This window comes from Mastigoproctus giganteus, chromosome 1, assembly GCF_048544385.1.
Source record: "Mastigoproctus giganteus isolate SK-2022 chromosome 1, ASM4854438v1, whole genome shotgun sequence".
NCBI lineage: Eukaryota > Metazoa > Arthropoda > Arachnida > Uropygi > Thelyphonidae > Mastigoproctus > Mastigoproctus giganteus.
The window spans coordinates 218,854,014-218,870,462 of record NC_143575.1 but is presented as its reverse complement, the minus strand read 5'-3'; the positions used below and the strand labels follow the sequence as shown (position 1 = coordinate 218,870,462).

General features: G+C 35.9%; 1 protein-coding gene across 4 annotated transcripts in view; it reads left to right on the top strand.

Moving 5' to 3' along the window:
* The first annotated feature begins 1,225 nt into the window (after positions 1–1,225).
* Positions 1,226–16,449, top strand: part of HPS4 (Hermansky-Pudlak syndrome 4 protein) — a 264,255-nt gene continuing 249,031 nt past the window's right edge. For 2 of the 4 annotated variants that reach the window (XM_090384360.1, XM_090384353.1), the window contains exon 1: positions 1,226–1,316. In XM_090384360.1, the coding sequence (XP_090240486.1) occupies positions 1,227–1,316 (90 nt within the window). In that variant the 5' untranslated portion in view covers position 1,226. The remainder of the gene's footprint in view (positions 1,317–16,449) is intronic. The other 2 variants (XM_090384371.1, XM_090384365.1) reach the window with 2 other exon arrangements.

Genomic DNA, 16,449 nt, shown 5'->3' with positions numbered 1-16,449 from the left:
ATAAAAGGATGGTTGAGTGACAGAAGCAGTGGGTACTGCCCTTCTTTGACTGATGTTATAAGTGGAGTCTCTCAGGATTCAATGTTGGGCCTTTTCTTGGTTTTAGTATTTATTAATGATATTGATGATAGTATACCATGCTTACTGTGTAAATTTGCAGCTGATATAAAAGTTTGCAGGGTGGTTAATGAGAGTAATCAGTGTAGTAAAAAGTAGGCGGATGGCTATTGAAGCTTAACATTGACAAATGTAAGTTACTGCATATGGGTATCATTAATCCCACAATATGGATATTGGTATCACTAATCCCACAATAACATACCAATGAAGTACCACACTCAAGGTAGTAGAGAATGAAAAAGACCTGAAATAATTGTGCAATCAGACATGAAGTTTTCAGTTCATTGTAGACCAGTTGCTAGGGACAGTGCATGGGGTTTTGTCAATGATACTTTGTAGCAGGGATAAGGATGTAATTATTCCACTGTATGAGGTAATGGTAAGGCCACACTGAGTACTCATACAGTTCTGCAAGCCTCATTTTAGAAAGGGTGGGGATCTGTTGAATGGGTCAGAGAAGGGCAATGAGATTAGTGTTTGCAACAAAGGCTACTCTTACAAAGAAAGACTTTAGTTCTGAAAATTTCAGCATATTGAAACCTGCAAAGAGATCTTATTGAGGTTAAGAAGGTTAAGGCTTTTAATGGATTTAGTAAGCTAAATGTTGATAGCATCCTCACTCAAGCTCAGGCAATGCACATGAGAAGCATAAATTTAAATTGAGGAAGATTGGTTGCAGTATAGATTGCAGAAATTTTCTTTCAGCCATAAGGTACTTTATTGTTGGAACAAACTTCTATTGGAGATTAGATTGAATAAATTTAAAGCAAAATTAGATAAATTATTGGGGGGGATGGAGAGGTGATGTGTAATGTTTTTATCTTTTATTTTATTTCATTATTATTATATTTTGCTACTGCTATATCAGCTTGCTTTCTTGCATCATTTACCTATATTAATACTTGAACTCTGATGTTATATCATCACCTCCCACCCTATTTATATCTGAATGAATGTATTTTCATGGATTGTGTTGATGTCCTTTAGCCTACCATTGCACCCAGTGTACTGATAATACCAATTGTTTTTACCACAGATTCTGTAATAATAGTAATAATACTAAATTCATTATAGATTTTTTTTTTTTTTTTTTTTACAGAATTGATATGCAGATCTTCTTTGTTTATGATATGACTTATTGTAAAACTGAAAGTGATGATCCAAAAGATGCTATACTGTACTTTTATCCATCACAGGTAAAAACATTTTTTCATTATTAAATAAATTTTATTGTTAAAATGATTTAAGCAGAATTCTTTGTGCAGGAATTGTGCACAGAATTATAGTATTATTATTATTATTAAAATCTGTTCATTAATCAAAATCCTAATACAGCCATTATGTAGGAGGATGTATGCATTTTAGCCAGTCAAGGCTTTTGTAAAAACAAATGAGACATTGTAAATTTGCTTTACATTGTATATTTTTCATAGTAAATAATAATAATAAGTATCAAATAATAGTTTAATAGTTATCAATTGATAGCAAAAATTAAATAACTCATTTTGTATCCTTAAATCTTACAGTATATTAAGTTATAACAGGTTGATATTTCAGATTTTATATCTTGAAATTTCTTTCAGTGTTACATGCTATTACATAATCCTCTCTGACAGTATAATGACTTGGCCACCTTGTATCTCACATGTGGAGAGGGTTTGATTCTATTAGATATCACTGGAACTAAAAACCACTTAAATTTGGGATGAGGGTAGCCAGTCTCAGTTAGAGGGAATAGTCCTTCCTATGAATTAATTCAAGCCTCTGAACTGTGCAGATCTCCTGTGGATGTACAGTGAAGGTAAAGAAAGCCAAGACGAGAACCACGGCAAACTTCAGGAAACATACCAGAAAAACTGGTTTCCTGCTACCGCAATTTCTCCCTGCATTTTCTGTAAACAGACGGTGCGTGTTATCGGTAGTGGCAGTAGAATTCAATAATCATGTATTGATTAGTTTTTTCTCATTATTAAAATAAGATTATTGGAGTTCATGAGTGTAATGCCTTCACAGCTGAAATTTACTTATGGGTACACGCTTCAGACTGTCCCAGTCTTAGGATGTTTATCCCCCCTTCCCGCTGTTTTAAAATAGGAAAAATGACTTCTATTGCCACTACTGATAACACGCACCATCTGTAGAAGTTTTGTTTTCCTATTTTAAAACAGTGGGAAGGGGGAGAATATAAACACTCTAAGACTGTTTATACTGTCTATTTGGTTTTTTGGAGCATTAGCAACTAAGGCCATATTGCTCCAGGATATGTGGTGGTCATTCCTTGACCTTTCCGCATCTTCCGTATTTGGTGGTGACGGGCTCGAACCCCGGTCTAATCAAGAAGCGTGTGCTACGCACTGCTGCTCCTTCCCACCTGGCTACGGAGGCACCTAACACTCTAAGACTGAGGCAGTCTGGAGGGTGTACCCATAAGTAAATTTCAGCAAAAAAAAAAAAAAACACTTGTGAACTCCAATAATCTACTTTTAATAATTAGAAAAAAACCAATCAATCGTTATCGACTTCTATTGCCACTACCGATAACACATACCATCTGTTTACCAAGAATGCAAGGAGAAACTGCGGTAGCGAGAAACCAATTTGTCCTGTAAGTTTTCTCGAAGTTTGCCGTGGTTTTCGTGTTGGCTTTCTTTACCTTAGCTGGATGCAGTTATATAAACATGATGTGTGACAAATTACATTCAATTGGAATATCATATGAAGTGATGAACTGTGACCTGAGTAGTTGCTGCAGCAACAAAAATTTCCAAGAATAACACTATTACAATCAGCTATTGTTTACTAGTTTTCTGCATTGGGTTTTGTTTAAACCCTCCAAGAATAACACTATTACAATCAGCTATTGTTTACTAGTTTTCTGCATTGGGTTTTGTTTAAACCCTTCAGTGAGACCATCAAAAGCACTTAAAAGCACAAGCATTTAGTGAATTTTGCATATCCATTCAGTGCTTTTAAAATCTATAAGAAATAACTTAAATTGTAATTTTTTATTTTAATATTATAACAAAACTACTAATGTTTCAATTAATATATATTTTTGTTTAACTGAAAATATACTGTTCAAGATATAGACCTAAATGGATGTCAGATAAACTAATGAGGCTCGTGGCAGAGAAGAAAAATGTGTGGGATGCATATAAATTATCAGGTGACACAGAAGTCTATGGCAGATAAAAGCTAGGCTGTAATCAAGTCACAAAGGAGGTTAGGCAAGCAAAGGCTGATTATGAGAAATCCTTGGCAAAGGATGCAAAGAAAAACAACAAAGAATTCTTTACTTATGCAAACTCTAGAAGGAAGGGGATGAATCAGATTGGTTCACTTGATGTTGGTGATTCAACTGTTGATGATCCTGCTCAGAAAGCTGACAAACTGAATGAGTATTTTGCATCTACATTCACACATGAGGCATTCTGGGTTCGTGCTTCTTGTTCAGCAGCATCAGAATTAGCCTTTCATGCCGTTAATGAAAAGTATACTTTTTTATTTAACGAGGCCAAAATATTTAGTGGCCAAAATTGCAGAAACTGTCAAAATTAAATTACATGAGAATTCTATTAATGTTTGCCGGTCTTATCTAAACTCCGATTCATAGTCTTTTATGCGCATGCTCGAAGGCAAATAATCCTTATTTAAGTTTCATGCTTGCCCCTATTCGATAATTTTCATTCCTGTGATCACAAGATACAATCGAAAAGCATTGTCAGCTTCGGGAAGGAAAATCGTTTTGCAAATTTTTTGTTAAATTAATTTTTTTGCTTAATTTTTAATTGTTTTTGTTTTAATTTCTGGAGAGTATCATACAGAAGTGTTCTACATATCATATTGAGGTAAGCTTCTCTTATTTTACAAATATCGATATCAATATAGAACATATTGAGCATTATAGCTCTGGTTCATACTATTAAATTCATTTTTAAACTCTTATTGACCATTTCATTCACTTTCTTTTTCTCCAGGTGTAACCTATCGATACACACAATTATGGGAGATTTTTTGAACATCTTGGTGCAAAATTACATTAGATTAATGCTAAGATACTCAGCCCAGAGTTACCATATTTCTTTTCTAAAATATTGCCTTCAAAACAACATCATTCCGAAGTTTGCCAGGGTCAATTTAAATCATAAAATTTTGGGCTTTAAGCAACTAGCGCTTGCCACATCACGTAATATAGGTAAACTTAAGATCTCGGTATTCTGATAAACAAAAATACCTTTTCCAAGTTAGGAAACGTCTCAACAAATTAAAAAATTATCTGCATCCTAATGATTGGTCTGTATTGAAGACCTACATAGATTTGCAATGTGAAGCACAGGCCTCAGAAATAAAAAACAGACATGTTAACAAATTGAATACATTATCAGGAGTGTCAAGACACGTTCATACAAGTTAAAATACATTGTTGCGAGCTTGCTTCCAAATTCATATAAGTTGGCTGATGCCCCCCTGCATACAATGGTCTACCACAGAATACTTCAGCCAGTTTGCAAGCACTCCCTTGCCCAACATTCAATGAACCGACATATCAACAGGTTACAAATCTTTCCTTGTATATGCTGTCGCAAGACCAGATTTCACTTTTATCCAAAGAATTAAATTATAATTTACCACCTCAAAAACTCCCTAAAAAAACATTGTTTAATTGATATTGAATTTGGACTTCGTAATGTTTCACAAAAAATTTTGTTTATTCAACAAGTTAACCAAGTGGTGAATAACATAAAAGGAACGCGACTTCCTAAATTGAATACACACGACAGTTAAGCTTTATGTGAGCTTTGGGAAAATAAAGACATTATTCAGAGAGCTGATAAAGGAGATATTGTGGTAATACTCGATAAACCTGATTATATTAATAAGTTAGAGTCGGTTGTATCAGATACCTCCGCTTATCTTGAAGTAGACCCGGCACTATTTACCAATTTGGTCAATCAATACAATAAAACGTTAACCCCCGTATCGAAAAAATGACTACATTACTATGGCTTAGTTAAAGGAATTGAAGGCCAGAGCATACAGTATTTCTCACTTTTCGGTCAGTTAAAATTACATAAGACCTGATTTCCTATTCGGCCTATTGTTTCCTACAGAAACTCTGCATTTTTATCCTTGGCCACACATGTATATAGCATTATAAAACACTTTAGACAGGTGATACAATTTGGGATTAAGAACTATGATACATACATTATTTAATAACCTTAAGGACTGTAGACTTAACGATAACGATAATTTATTCTTGCTAGATATTACCTCGTTATATACGAATGTAAACATTGAATACACATTATATATTCTTTGGGATATGTTAAATAATAACTCGATACCGATTAATTGTATGAAACTTCCTATTAACAACATTTTTCTCTTAATTAAACTCTTAGTTGAAGCCAACTATATCACCTTTGGAGACAAAGTATACAAACAAATTTTTGGTTTGCCAGTGGGATTGAGCCTGAGCAGCTTAATATCGGAGATCTATCTTTCAACTATTCAGCATATACATTTGATGCCTTTTCTACCCCATATCACATACTATGGGAGGTATTTAGACAATGTTCTAGTTATTACTGATAGTAGCAATATCCAAGACATTTTACATTCATTTAATAATATTTATTCTAGACTCAAATTTACATTGGAAAGGGAGAATATGGATATTAAGTCATTAAATATTCTAAATTCCACACATACTTGGGACTCGAATAAAATCCAATTTAACATCTATTGTAAACCTACAAATACCGGTATGCTTCTGCATAATAACAGCTATCACGTGTTCACCTACAAAAGATTGATTATCTTTAATCAATTTCTCAATGTTTATAAATATTCAACGACGGAATCTGCTTTGGGCTCAGAAATACAAATATTAACCAGTAGATTCTTAAACAGGGGTTACTCCCTTGCTGCAATAAACCTTGCTACAATCTCCCTTGCTACAACTCCCTTGCCTTGTCGATCAATTCAGCCCTGGAAAGATTGTGCAAGGCTCACGGGTAGAATTTTTTTCAGCCCAGTCTGTGCTTATTGACAGGAGAGACTGCTTCTACAGAGATGGGATACACTTAAATAGAAAGGGTGCAAGAATATTTGCTGATGCTATCGAGGCAGTGTTAGGTGGGTCGGAAAACTGCTAGCATAGGGGGGGATACACAGACTAAACAGTTAACAGTAACTGCTGGCAGAGTTAAAAGTGATTCTTGCACTGCTTCTATTAGAATGGGCAGCAGACTGGAAAGCAAAGTAATGGAGATTTCAGGACTTCTGGGAGTCATAGTGGAACAAGTAAATACATGGGCTGTGTTAGGGTGGCTAGGAGCAGGAACATGTGCATGTATACTTGCATGTACATCAATGCTAGGAGTATAGTTAATAAATTTGATGAGTTTGAAGTGCTAGTCAAGACATCAAAGGCAGATTTTGTTGGGATATCAGAGACGTGGTGTCACACAGATAGAGGCAGTGCAGAGTTTGAATTTGGGAAGTACAATGTGTATAGGAAGGATAGACAGGATAGGAAGGGAGGAGTGGTTATGCTGTTAGTTAAGAAACACATAAAATCTAAGGAAGTGCATCCAATCGATGCTGGTGGACGATGCAGTGTTGAGTCTGAAATAAGCACTTGGAAAGGTGGACAATGCAGTGTTTGGTGTGAAATAAGCACTTGGAAAGGAAAAATGAGAGTAGTTTGTGTTATAAGCCTAATGAATCTGATGAGTATAATGAGCAGTTGTGCAGAGAAATGCACAAGAAAGTGGGATCAACTGATGATGTTACCAACAGTGAATTCTAAATGGGTAGCCTTCAGGGACTTAATTTTCGAGGCTACTAAGCTTTTCATTCCAACTAAGAAATACTGTCCAGGTTTCCAGATATTGACTGGAACTTGTGGTTGCAGTCAATATCTGGAAACTTGGTCACTCGCACACTAGCAAGAATTTTGTGGATTTATTGGATGACTGTTTTCTACAGCAACATGTTCGAGAGGCAACCAGAGCGAGTAATACTCTTGATCTGATTATCAGTAGTGATTCTTCAAGCATTAAAAATCTGCAAAAAAAGGAACCACTGGGTGACAGTGATCACAATGTATTGATGTTGGAATTATTTAAAGATGTAACTACCATCAAGGCTAAAGGAAAGAGCTTTTGCTTTCGTAAAGGTGACTATAGAGGTCTCAGACAGTTTTTAAATTCTGTACAGTGGGATCAACTGATGATGTTACCAACAGTGAATTCTAAATGGGTAGCCTTCAGGGACTTAATTTTCGAGGCTACTAAGCTTTTCATTCCAACTAAGAAATACTCTTCAAGGTTTAGGCCTAAATAGATGTCAGATGAATTAATGAGGCTAGTGGCAGAGAAGAAGAAGGTATGGGATGCATATAAAGTATCAGGAGACACAGAAGCCTATTTCAGGTATAAACTAGTCTGTAATCAAGTCACAAAGGAGTTTAGGCAGGCGAAGGCAGATTACGAGAAATCTTTATAATGGGGGATTTTAATTTCCCGGATATTGACTGGAATTTGTGGGTTTGTCACTCACACGCTAGTAAGGCTTTTGTGGATTTATTGGATGATTGATTTCTACAGCAGCAAGTTTGGGGGTCAGCTAGAGGGAGTAATACTCTTGATCTGATTATCAGTAATGATTCTTCATGCATCAAAAATCTGCAGATAAAGGAACCACAAGGTGGCAGTGATCACAGTGTGCCGAAGTGGGATTTACTCAAAGAGGTAACTACCATCAAGGGTAAAGGGAAGGGTTTTTGCTTTCTAAAAGGTGATTACGGTGGTCTGAGAGAGTATTTAAATTCCATACGGTGGAACCAACTGATGATGTTACCAACAGCAAATTCAAAATGGGAAGCATTCAAAGAATTAATCTTGGAAGCTATATGCCTAATATACCAACTTAGGCTTTTTATACCAACAAAGAAATATTGTTCAAGATTTAGGCCTAAATGGATATCAGATGAACTAATTAGACATGTGACAGAGAAGAAAAATGCATGGGATACATATAAATTAACACGTGACACAGAAGCCTATGATAGATATAAGTTGATCTGTAACCAAGTTACAAAGGAGGTTAAGCAGGCGAAGGCAGATTACAAGAAATCTTTGGCAAGGGATGCAAAGAAAAACAGCAAAGAGTTCTTTACTTATTTAAACTCTAGAAGGAAGGGGATGAATCAGATTGGTCCACTTGATATTGATGGTTCAACTGTTGATGATCCTGCTCAGGTAGCTAACAAACTAAATGAATATTTTGCATTGACATTCACACATGAGGAGTTGTTCAGCGAGGGGAATGCCAGAGGTGTATTCAACTCTGGCAGTAAGCTAGATAACCTTGTAATAACTGAGAGAAAGTGGAGGAGAAATTGTTGAAGATAAACACAAGAAAGGCACCTGGGGTGGATGGAATCTATCCAGTTATATTAAAGGAGGCAGCAAAGGAAGTAAGCAAACCCTAGTTTGCTTACTTCCGAAGTCATAATTATGAGAGGTACCCATGGACTGGAGATGTGCAAATGTGACCCCAATCCACAAAGGAGGATTAAAGGGAGACACAGGTAATTACAGACCTGTTAGTTTAACTTCTGTTCCAGGGAAATTAATGGAGGCACTGGTTAAAGAAGCATTTCAGGATCATCTAGACAAGACTTCAGTTATAGCCCGGACACAGCATGGGTTTGTTATGGGGAGTCTTGTCTGACTAATTTGATTGGATACTATGATGTAGTCACAAAGGAACTGGATACAAAGAATAACTTTGATATCATATATTTGGATCTTAGAAACGCCTTTGATACTGTTGTACATGTAAGACTACTGCACAAATAGGAGCAGTGTGGCATTGGAGGCAAATTGCTGCTATGGATAAAGGGGTGGTTGATCAATGGACACTGCTCATCGTGGACTAATGTCATTAGTGGAGTCCAGAGTTCAGTGTTGGGTCCATTGTTCTTTTCTGTATTTATAAATGATATTGATGATGGTATATTAATCGTTAATGTCCAAGTTTGCAGGCGATACAAAGGTTGGCAGAGTTGTTTGTGATGCTAATGACAGTACACTGCTGCAACAGGATCTAGAAAAGTTGAGCAGATGGTCTTAGAGGTGGCAAATGAAGTTAAACATTGACAAATGTCAAGTACTACATATGGGAATCAGTAATCTCAGAGTAACTTATCAAGTCTGTGGTACCACGCTGACAGTGGTAGAGAATGAAAAGGACTTGGGGGTAATTGTGCAGGCAGATATGAAGTTTTCTGAGCAGTTCAGATGGTCTGCAAGAGTAGCTCATGGTGTCTTGTCAATGATATACAAGAATTTTTGTAGCAGTGATAAGGAGTTGAGTATCCCCTTGTATAAGGCAATGGTCAGACCCTACCTTGAGTACTGTATACTTGTGTATGAGGCCTCCAGACCTGTGTATACAGGTCTGGAGGCCTCATTTTAAGAAGGATGTAGAGCTTTTGGAACAAGTACAGAGAAGGGCAACAAGATTAGTGAATGGAACAAAGAGTTGCTCTTACGAAGGAAGGCTTAAGTTTTGCAAATTACAGTCTGGAGACTAGGCATTGCGAGGTGATCTGATTCAGGTGTATAAAGCCTTGATTGGTTTGAGCATGCTCAATGCTGATGAGATTCTTCCTCCTGCTCAGAATAATCACCTGAGAGGGCATAATTCAAATTGAGGAAAGACGGTTGTAGGTTAGATATGTGGAAGTTTACCTTTAGCCAGCGTGTGGTTGATTGCTGGAACAAACTTCCAACTGTCGTAGAAGTTGAATCAACTTAGATTCAAGACAATAGACAATAGATTCAAGACAATAGACAATAGATTCAAGACAATAGATTCAAGGCAGAACTTGACAAACATTTGGAGCAACTGGATGGGTGAAATAAGGGTGGTGTTTTTTTTTTTTTTTTTTGGCTGACGCTATATAAGCTTGCTTTCTTGCATTGTGTGCCTTTGCTAATGCTAACAGGGAGCTAAGTGATTTTGTAATAACTGAGAGCAAAGTGGAGGAGAAAAAGTTGAAGTTAAACCTAAGGAAGGCACTTTCGGGTGGACGGGATCTATCCAGTTATATTAAAGGAGGCAGCAAAGGAAGTAAGCAAACCCTTAGGCATAATTATGAGAGCTTCCTTGGACTCAGGGAAAGTCCCATGGACTGGAGGTGTACAAATTTATCACCAATTCACAAAGGAGGTTCAAAAGGTGACACAAGTAACTACAGACCTGTTAGTTTAACTTCTGTTCCAGGGTAAGTAATGGAATTACTGGTTAAAGAAGCATTGCAGTATCAGCTAGACAAGATTGCAGTAATAGTTAAGACACAGCATGGATTTGTCAAAGGGAGGTGTTGTCTGACCAATTTGATTGGTTACTATGATGTGGTCACAAAGGAACTGAATGCCAAAAATAATTTTGATATCATATACTTGGATTTCAGCAAAGCTTTTGATACTGTTGCACGTGGAAGACTGCTGTACAAATTGGAGAGATAAGGCATCAAGGGTAAGCTGCTACAATGGATAAAGGGATGGTTGAGTGGGTGACAACAGAGAGTGGTAATCAATGGACACTGCTCTTTGTGGACAAATGTTATTAGTGGAGTTCCCCAGGGTTCGGTGTTGGGCCCATTGTTGTTTTGCATATTTATCAATGATATTGATGAAGGTATATCAGGTTTAATGTCCAAGTTTTCAGATTGACAGGGTTGTTAATGACAGTATGCTACTCCAACTGGATCTAGATAAGTTGAGAAAATGGCTTGATAAGTGCCAACAGTTTAACATTGACAAATGCAAAGTACTGCATATGGGTAGCAATAGGGTAGCAATAACCGAAGTGAAAAGTACCAACTGGGTGGTACTACATTCAGGAAAGTGAAAAAGATCTGGGGTTAATTGTGAAGCCAAATATGAAGTTCCCTGAGCAGTGCAAACTGGCTGCCAGGGCAGGTCATGAAGTCTTGTCAATGATATATAGGAATTTTGCTAGCAGAGACAGGGAGGTGATAATCCTGTTATACAAGGTAATGGTCAGGCCACACCTAGAGTACTGTGTGCAGGTCTGGAGGCCTCATTTTAGGAATGATGTAGAGTTGCTAGAACGAATACAAAGAAGAGCAACAAGATTAGTGAGGGGAACAAAGGGGTGCTCTTACCAAGAAAGGCTTAAGTTCTGTAAATTGCAGCACCTGAGAGTAGGCACCTGTGAGGTGATCTGATTGAGGTGTATAAGACCTTGAATGGGTTGAGCAAGCTGAATGCTGATGGGATTCTTTGTTTTGCTCAGACTAAGAACCTGAAGGGGCACAGTTTCAAATTGAGGAAAGATAGTTGTATAATAGATGTGTGGAAATTTGCCTTTAGCCTTTAGTAGTTGATTGGTAGAACAGGCTTCCATCCTTCGTTGTGGCAACTAATAGCCTAAATAAATTAGAGGCTGAGCTGGACATGTATTTTGAATGAATGGAGGGGTGAAGTGGAAGGGGTTTTTTTTTTTTTTTTTTGGCTGATGCTGCGTAAGCTTGCTTTCTTGCATCGTATGCCTCTACTAATGCTAATCAGCTGATAATATGCATTCCATGCATTTTTCTATGGAATGCATTTTATATGCATTCCATGCATTTTTCTTCTGTGCCACAAGTCACATCAGTTCATCTAATATCCATTTATGTTTAAGTACGGAATGGTATTTTGTAGTTGGTATGTAAAGCCTAGTAGTTTCAACAATTACTTCCCTAAATGCTTTCCATTTAGAATGTGCTGTTGGTAACATCAGCACATTCTAAATGGGAATTACCTGATTCTTAATGCATGAATGACCCTAGGCCAACATATTTTGTTTTTAGCTGCCCTTATGTTATGAAACCCACATAACTACATCTGCCTGAGACACTAATTACAGGTTTGAGCAAAAAGCCTTAAAGAAATTCTCTTGGTCACATGGGAGTTGAACTCAGAACTTTCCAGAAAAAAAGGGACAAGACCACTTCACCCTCACAGGTTATTTTCCCAGATCTTTTAATCTTTTTTGATCTGTCAGTCTGTCGATAGAAAAATCAAGAACACCAAGAATGTATTATACATTAAAAATTATTGGCCAATGATTAAATGAATACTGTATACTTCAGTATTATACGAATCTTGCTATTCCTTGTTCTGGTTTAATTTTTTTTTTTGAATAGTAACCCATCTATGGGATGGGTGACTGCTTCCTAATCTGAACTATCATTCCTGAATGGATTCCTGAGTGCTTATTTCTAATGATGGCGCACTTTAATGTTGATTCCGAGTTTACTGATATTCACTTCTCAGATGCCATTTGAAATTGCCTTTGGATTCAGTAATCAATTTTTATTACTGCACTTGGAATCTTGAGTTATTCATTTTAGCTAATTCAAAAAAATAAAAAAATAATAATAAAATAAAATAATCTTAATTTCTGGCATGAGAATTTGTCTACAGATTATTTCATTCAGATAATTATCTTATTTTAGCTAATTTTTTTCTTCACAGTATTTATAACAAGTGAACAATATGCATTTTAAAATAAACAATAATGATGTAATACTTTACATATAAACATCTTTATTGTTATGAAATATAAAGACAAAGTGAAAATAATGCATTCATATAGATGAAGACAGTAATGATGCCGAATATTTTATTTTATTTTTTTTTAATGTTATCCTCACTTAAATGAGTATTATATAGATTACTCACAGGCATTTCAGAAGCAGCAGGCAAATAAAAGGTTGCTAACATTGGTGGAGAAGTGACAGAGAGGAATGGGTTGTTTCTTGGTGAGGAAGCTGTTTAGCCTTTCTTTTTCTCTTTCTAACTTTTCATATAAGAGCTAGTTTTAACCTTGATACTGCATATGATAGAGGGGGGGGGATCACACAAACAGACTGTGAATCATTTTTTAGCTCTGAACATTTCCACTATATTTTTTTAGATGCTAAATGACTTTTTAAGTGTATTAGCATATGCTTAAAGTGCCTATTGTATTTGCTGTGTATGTCTATCTGCATTTAATAACTGCTTGTAATGACTACCAGTGGATGGATTTTCACAAAATTTTTTATTTATTTTAGAAAAATTTCTTTATTTTGTTTAGCTATCCCAAATTTCATTAGAATCGCATCAATAGAAATTTGCAGTTATTATTTTTTTCTTTCTTTCTTTCTTTTTTTTTTTTTTTTTATACATATCCATATATCTTATATTGTAGTTGAAGCACTGGACATTATTTGCAGCCGTACGTGCATTGGATGAATGAATAGTGGATGCACAGAAAAGAAATGGTCTAAGTTTGGGTGTGTGTAACTTGAGGGGATCTTTTTTGTTATCAGTTAACTAAATATACAAATCATGAATTATTGTTATTTTACTATTATGTAGTACATTTAAAAAGTTCCTGAAATCTCATCCTGGTATTTTAAATGGGTTGTACTATACATATATCTGTAAGGTTTCGGTGGGGTGTTGACCTTGGTGCATATGCATGCTAGATGGGAACTGGCTCGACCCCTTCACTTGTATGCCACAAACTGATTGATTGTGAAACTTAGGTAAAGCGCTACACAGACACTGCAATCATTACAGAAAGTTTAAGGAGATGTTTTGAAGAAAACAGCAGTTTGAGTGGTTTAGTCAGTTTAAAAATAGACAAGAAACACTGGATGATGAACCTTGCAGTGGATGTTCTTCAGCTTCATGAAATGACAAAAATGCCACGAAAGTTAAGGAACTCATGCAAAATGATAGCAAATGACTGTTGTTGAGATTGCTCATAAAGATGGACTGTTGAAAGTCAGGCTCAGTATAATTCTGATGCAAGATTTAAGTTTGCATCACACATGTGCCAAGTTGTTCCAAGCTTTCTGTTGGATGATCAAATACACTTTAGGAAAGGCATCAATGATTTCTTTGAAAAATTTATGCAGGATCCAAGCTTCCTAAGACAAGTGGTTACTGGGTATTTGCCTATGATGCCGAGACTAAAGTTAAATCATTTGAATGGCATACAATGCCCCCACAGCACAAGAAATCTTGTGCAACAAAATCCAACATCAAAGATATGCCAATCATTTTTTTTTGATGATGAGAGCATTTGTGACAAATTTGTGATTAGGGGAGAAGCATAACTACTGCTTATTATGTTGACATTTTGACATGTTTGTGTAAGAATGGGAGGTGAAAATTGCCTCAAAAATGGAAGGATCACTGTATTCTTAACCATGACAATTCATCCAGTTACACACTGATAGCAGTTCTTGGCTGGGAAAAAAATCGCAGTCACGTAACATCCTTACCTACATCCCTGACCTTGCACCAACTGCCTTCTAGCTGTTCCCTAAACTGAAAATGTATCTTCAAGTTCATCATTTTGTACACTGGATGATATCAAAGAAAATGCCAGAGCAGCTATGCACATTAAAAACACATGATTTTAAAGAATGTTTCAAAGCTTGGGAAGAGTGATGGAGCAAGTATTTGTGTGTGTGTGTGCGTGCGTGCAGAAGGAAGAAAGGTACATTGGAGGTGATTAGGTTATTAAGCCCAACCGTTCACTCTGACTTTTATAGTAAAATTCTGAGAAATTTTTGAATGTATAAGGTATATTACCTTATATACCTTATAAGGTATATTTGAATGTACCTGGTATATTAATCACAGCAGAAACATGAAATACATGTTATATTTCAATTATTATTGAATTAAATACAGGAAGAAATAAGAGTAAAGTATATTACAGAAATGTTGGCTACACACTATAGTCTGAGGTATGTGTTGCTATTTGTTTATTTTATTAAATCACAGAAAGGCAAACCCAGGTGGAGATAACTAACACATTTAGAGAATAGATTAAGAATTGACTTAGACATTTGATTAAAACAATTAAAACTATTTATTAAACACAATTTAATGTGGTAATTAATTTAAAAAAAATTAGTTTTCCAAGGATTTATCCATTTTCAAGACTTCAAATTTTCAGCAGCCACACATGGTAGCCTCGACCACTTATTTTTTTAAGTTAATATTATGAACTCTGTTCTTTGTCAAGACCATTTAATTGATGTATGATTTTTCTTTATAGAAGCAAAGCTTGAGAATCAGATCTTGAGCAGACATTCACATATATTCAAGAACAATGCAGACTATTATATATTCATACACAATAGTACCTAGATAAGAAGTTTTCCAAGGGAGTGGAAGTTTAGACCTTCTTACAAGGGAAAGCTTCTTAGAAGGGAAAATGACCTGAGAGTATGAAATATTAACTGCACAAATAAAAATGAAAAGATACACATAAAGCATAAATATTTTACTCTGCCTATGGGAAACATTTTTTTGAGACTGTTTCATTAAACTGAGAATTTCTAATTGCTTAACTTTCTGTTCATTAAATTTATTACTAAGTTGGAAGAATGAGCTCCTTTGCAGTTTCAAAATTACCTTAAAAGGTCACAGTTACAGTAAGGCAGAGCAACAATCCACTAAGTAATTCAGAACTATTCACACCCATTAGATGGATATGTCGTGATCGACATATCCCATTATGGATATGTGAAAACAATAAGATATGTCACTTCTGTTATACAAAAATTTTTATACTAAAAAGGTTTTACACTGAAAGCCTCTGACTACAAACCTTCACTAATCAAACAAGTTAGTGCATACCATCATTTTAGTTCGTAGTAAGTCACCGAAGTAGGTGAAATGGCATAGTTTTTATTATATCTCAACATTAGCATTAGTAGAGGCATATGATGCAAGAAAGCAAGCTTATGTAGCATCAGCCAAAAAAAAAAAAAAAACAAAAAACACCATTTCACACATCCAGTCCCTCTAAACGTTTGTCAAGACCCTCCTTGAATTTATTTAAGCTATCAACTTCCACAACAACAGGTGGAAGTTTGTTCCAGCAAACAACAACCTGCTGGTTAAAGGCAAATTTCCACACATCTATTCTATAACTGACTTCCCTAAATTTGAATTTATGTGCCCTCAGGTTCGTAATCTGAGCAAGAAGAAGAATCCTATCAGAATTGAGCCTGCTCAACCCATTCAAGGCCTTATACATCTTATACACAATCTTGTTGTCCTTCTCGTACTTGCTCAAGCAACTCTACATCCTTCCTAAAATGAGGCTCCAGACCTGTACACAGTACTCAAGGTGTGGCCTGATCATTGCCTTACACAAAGGGATAACACCTCCTTTTCCCTACTAGCAAAATGCCTGTATATCATTGGTAAGTGGCATACCTGTTCT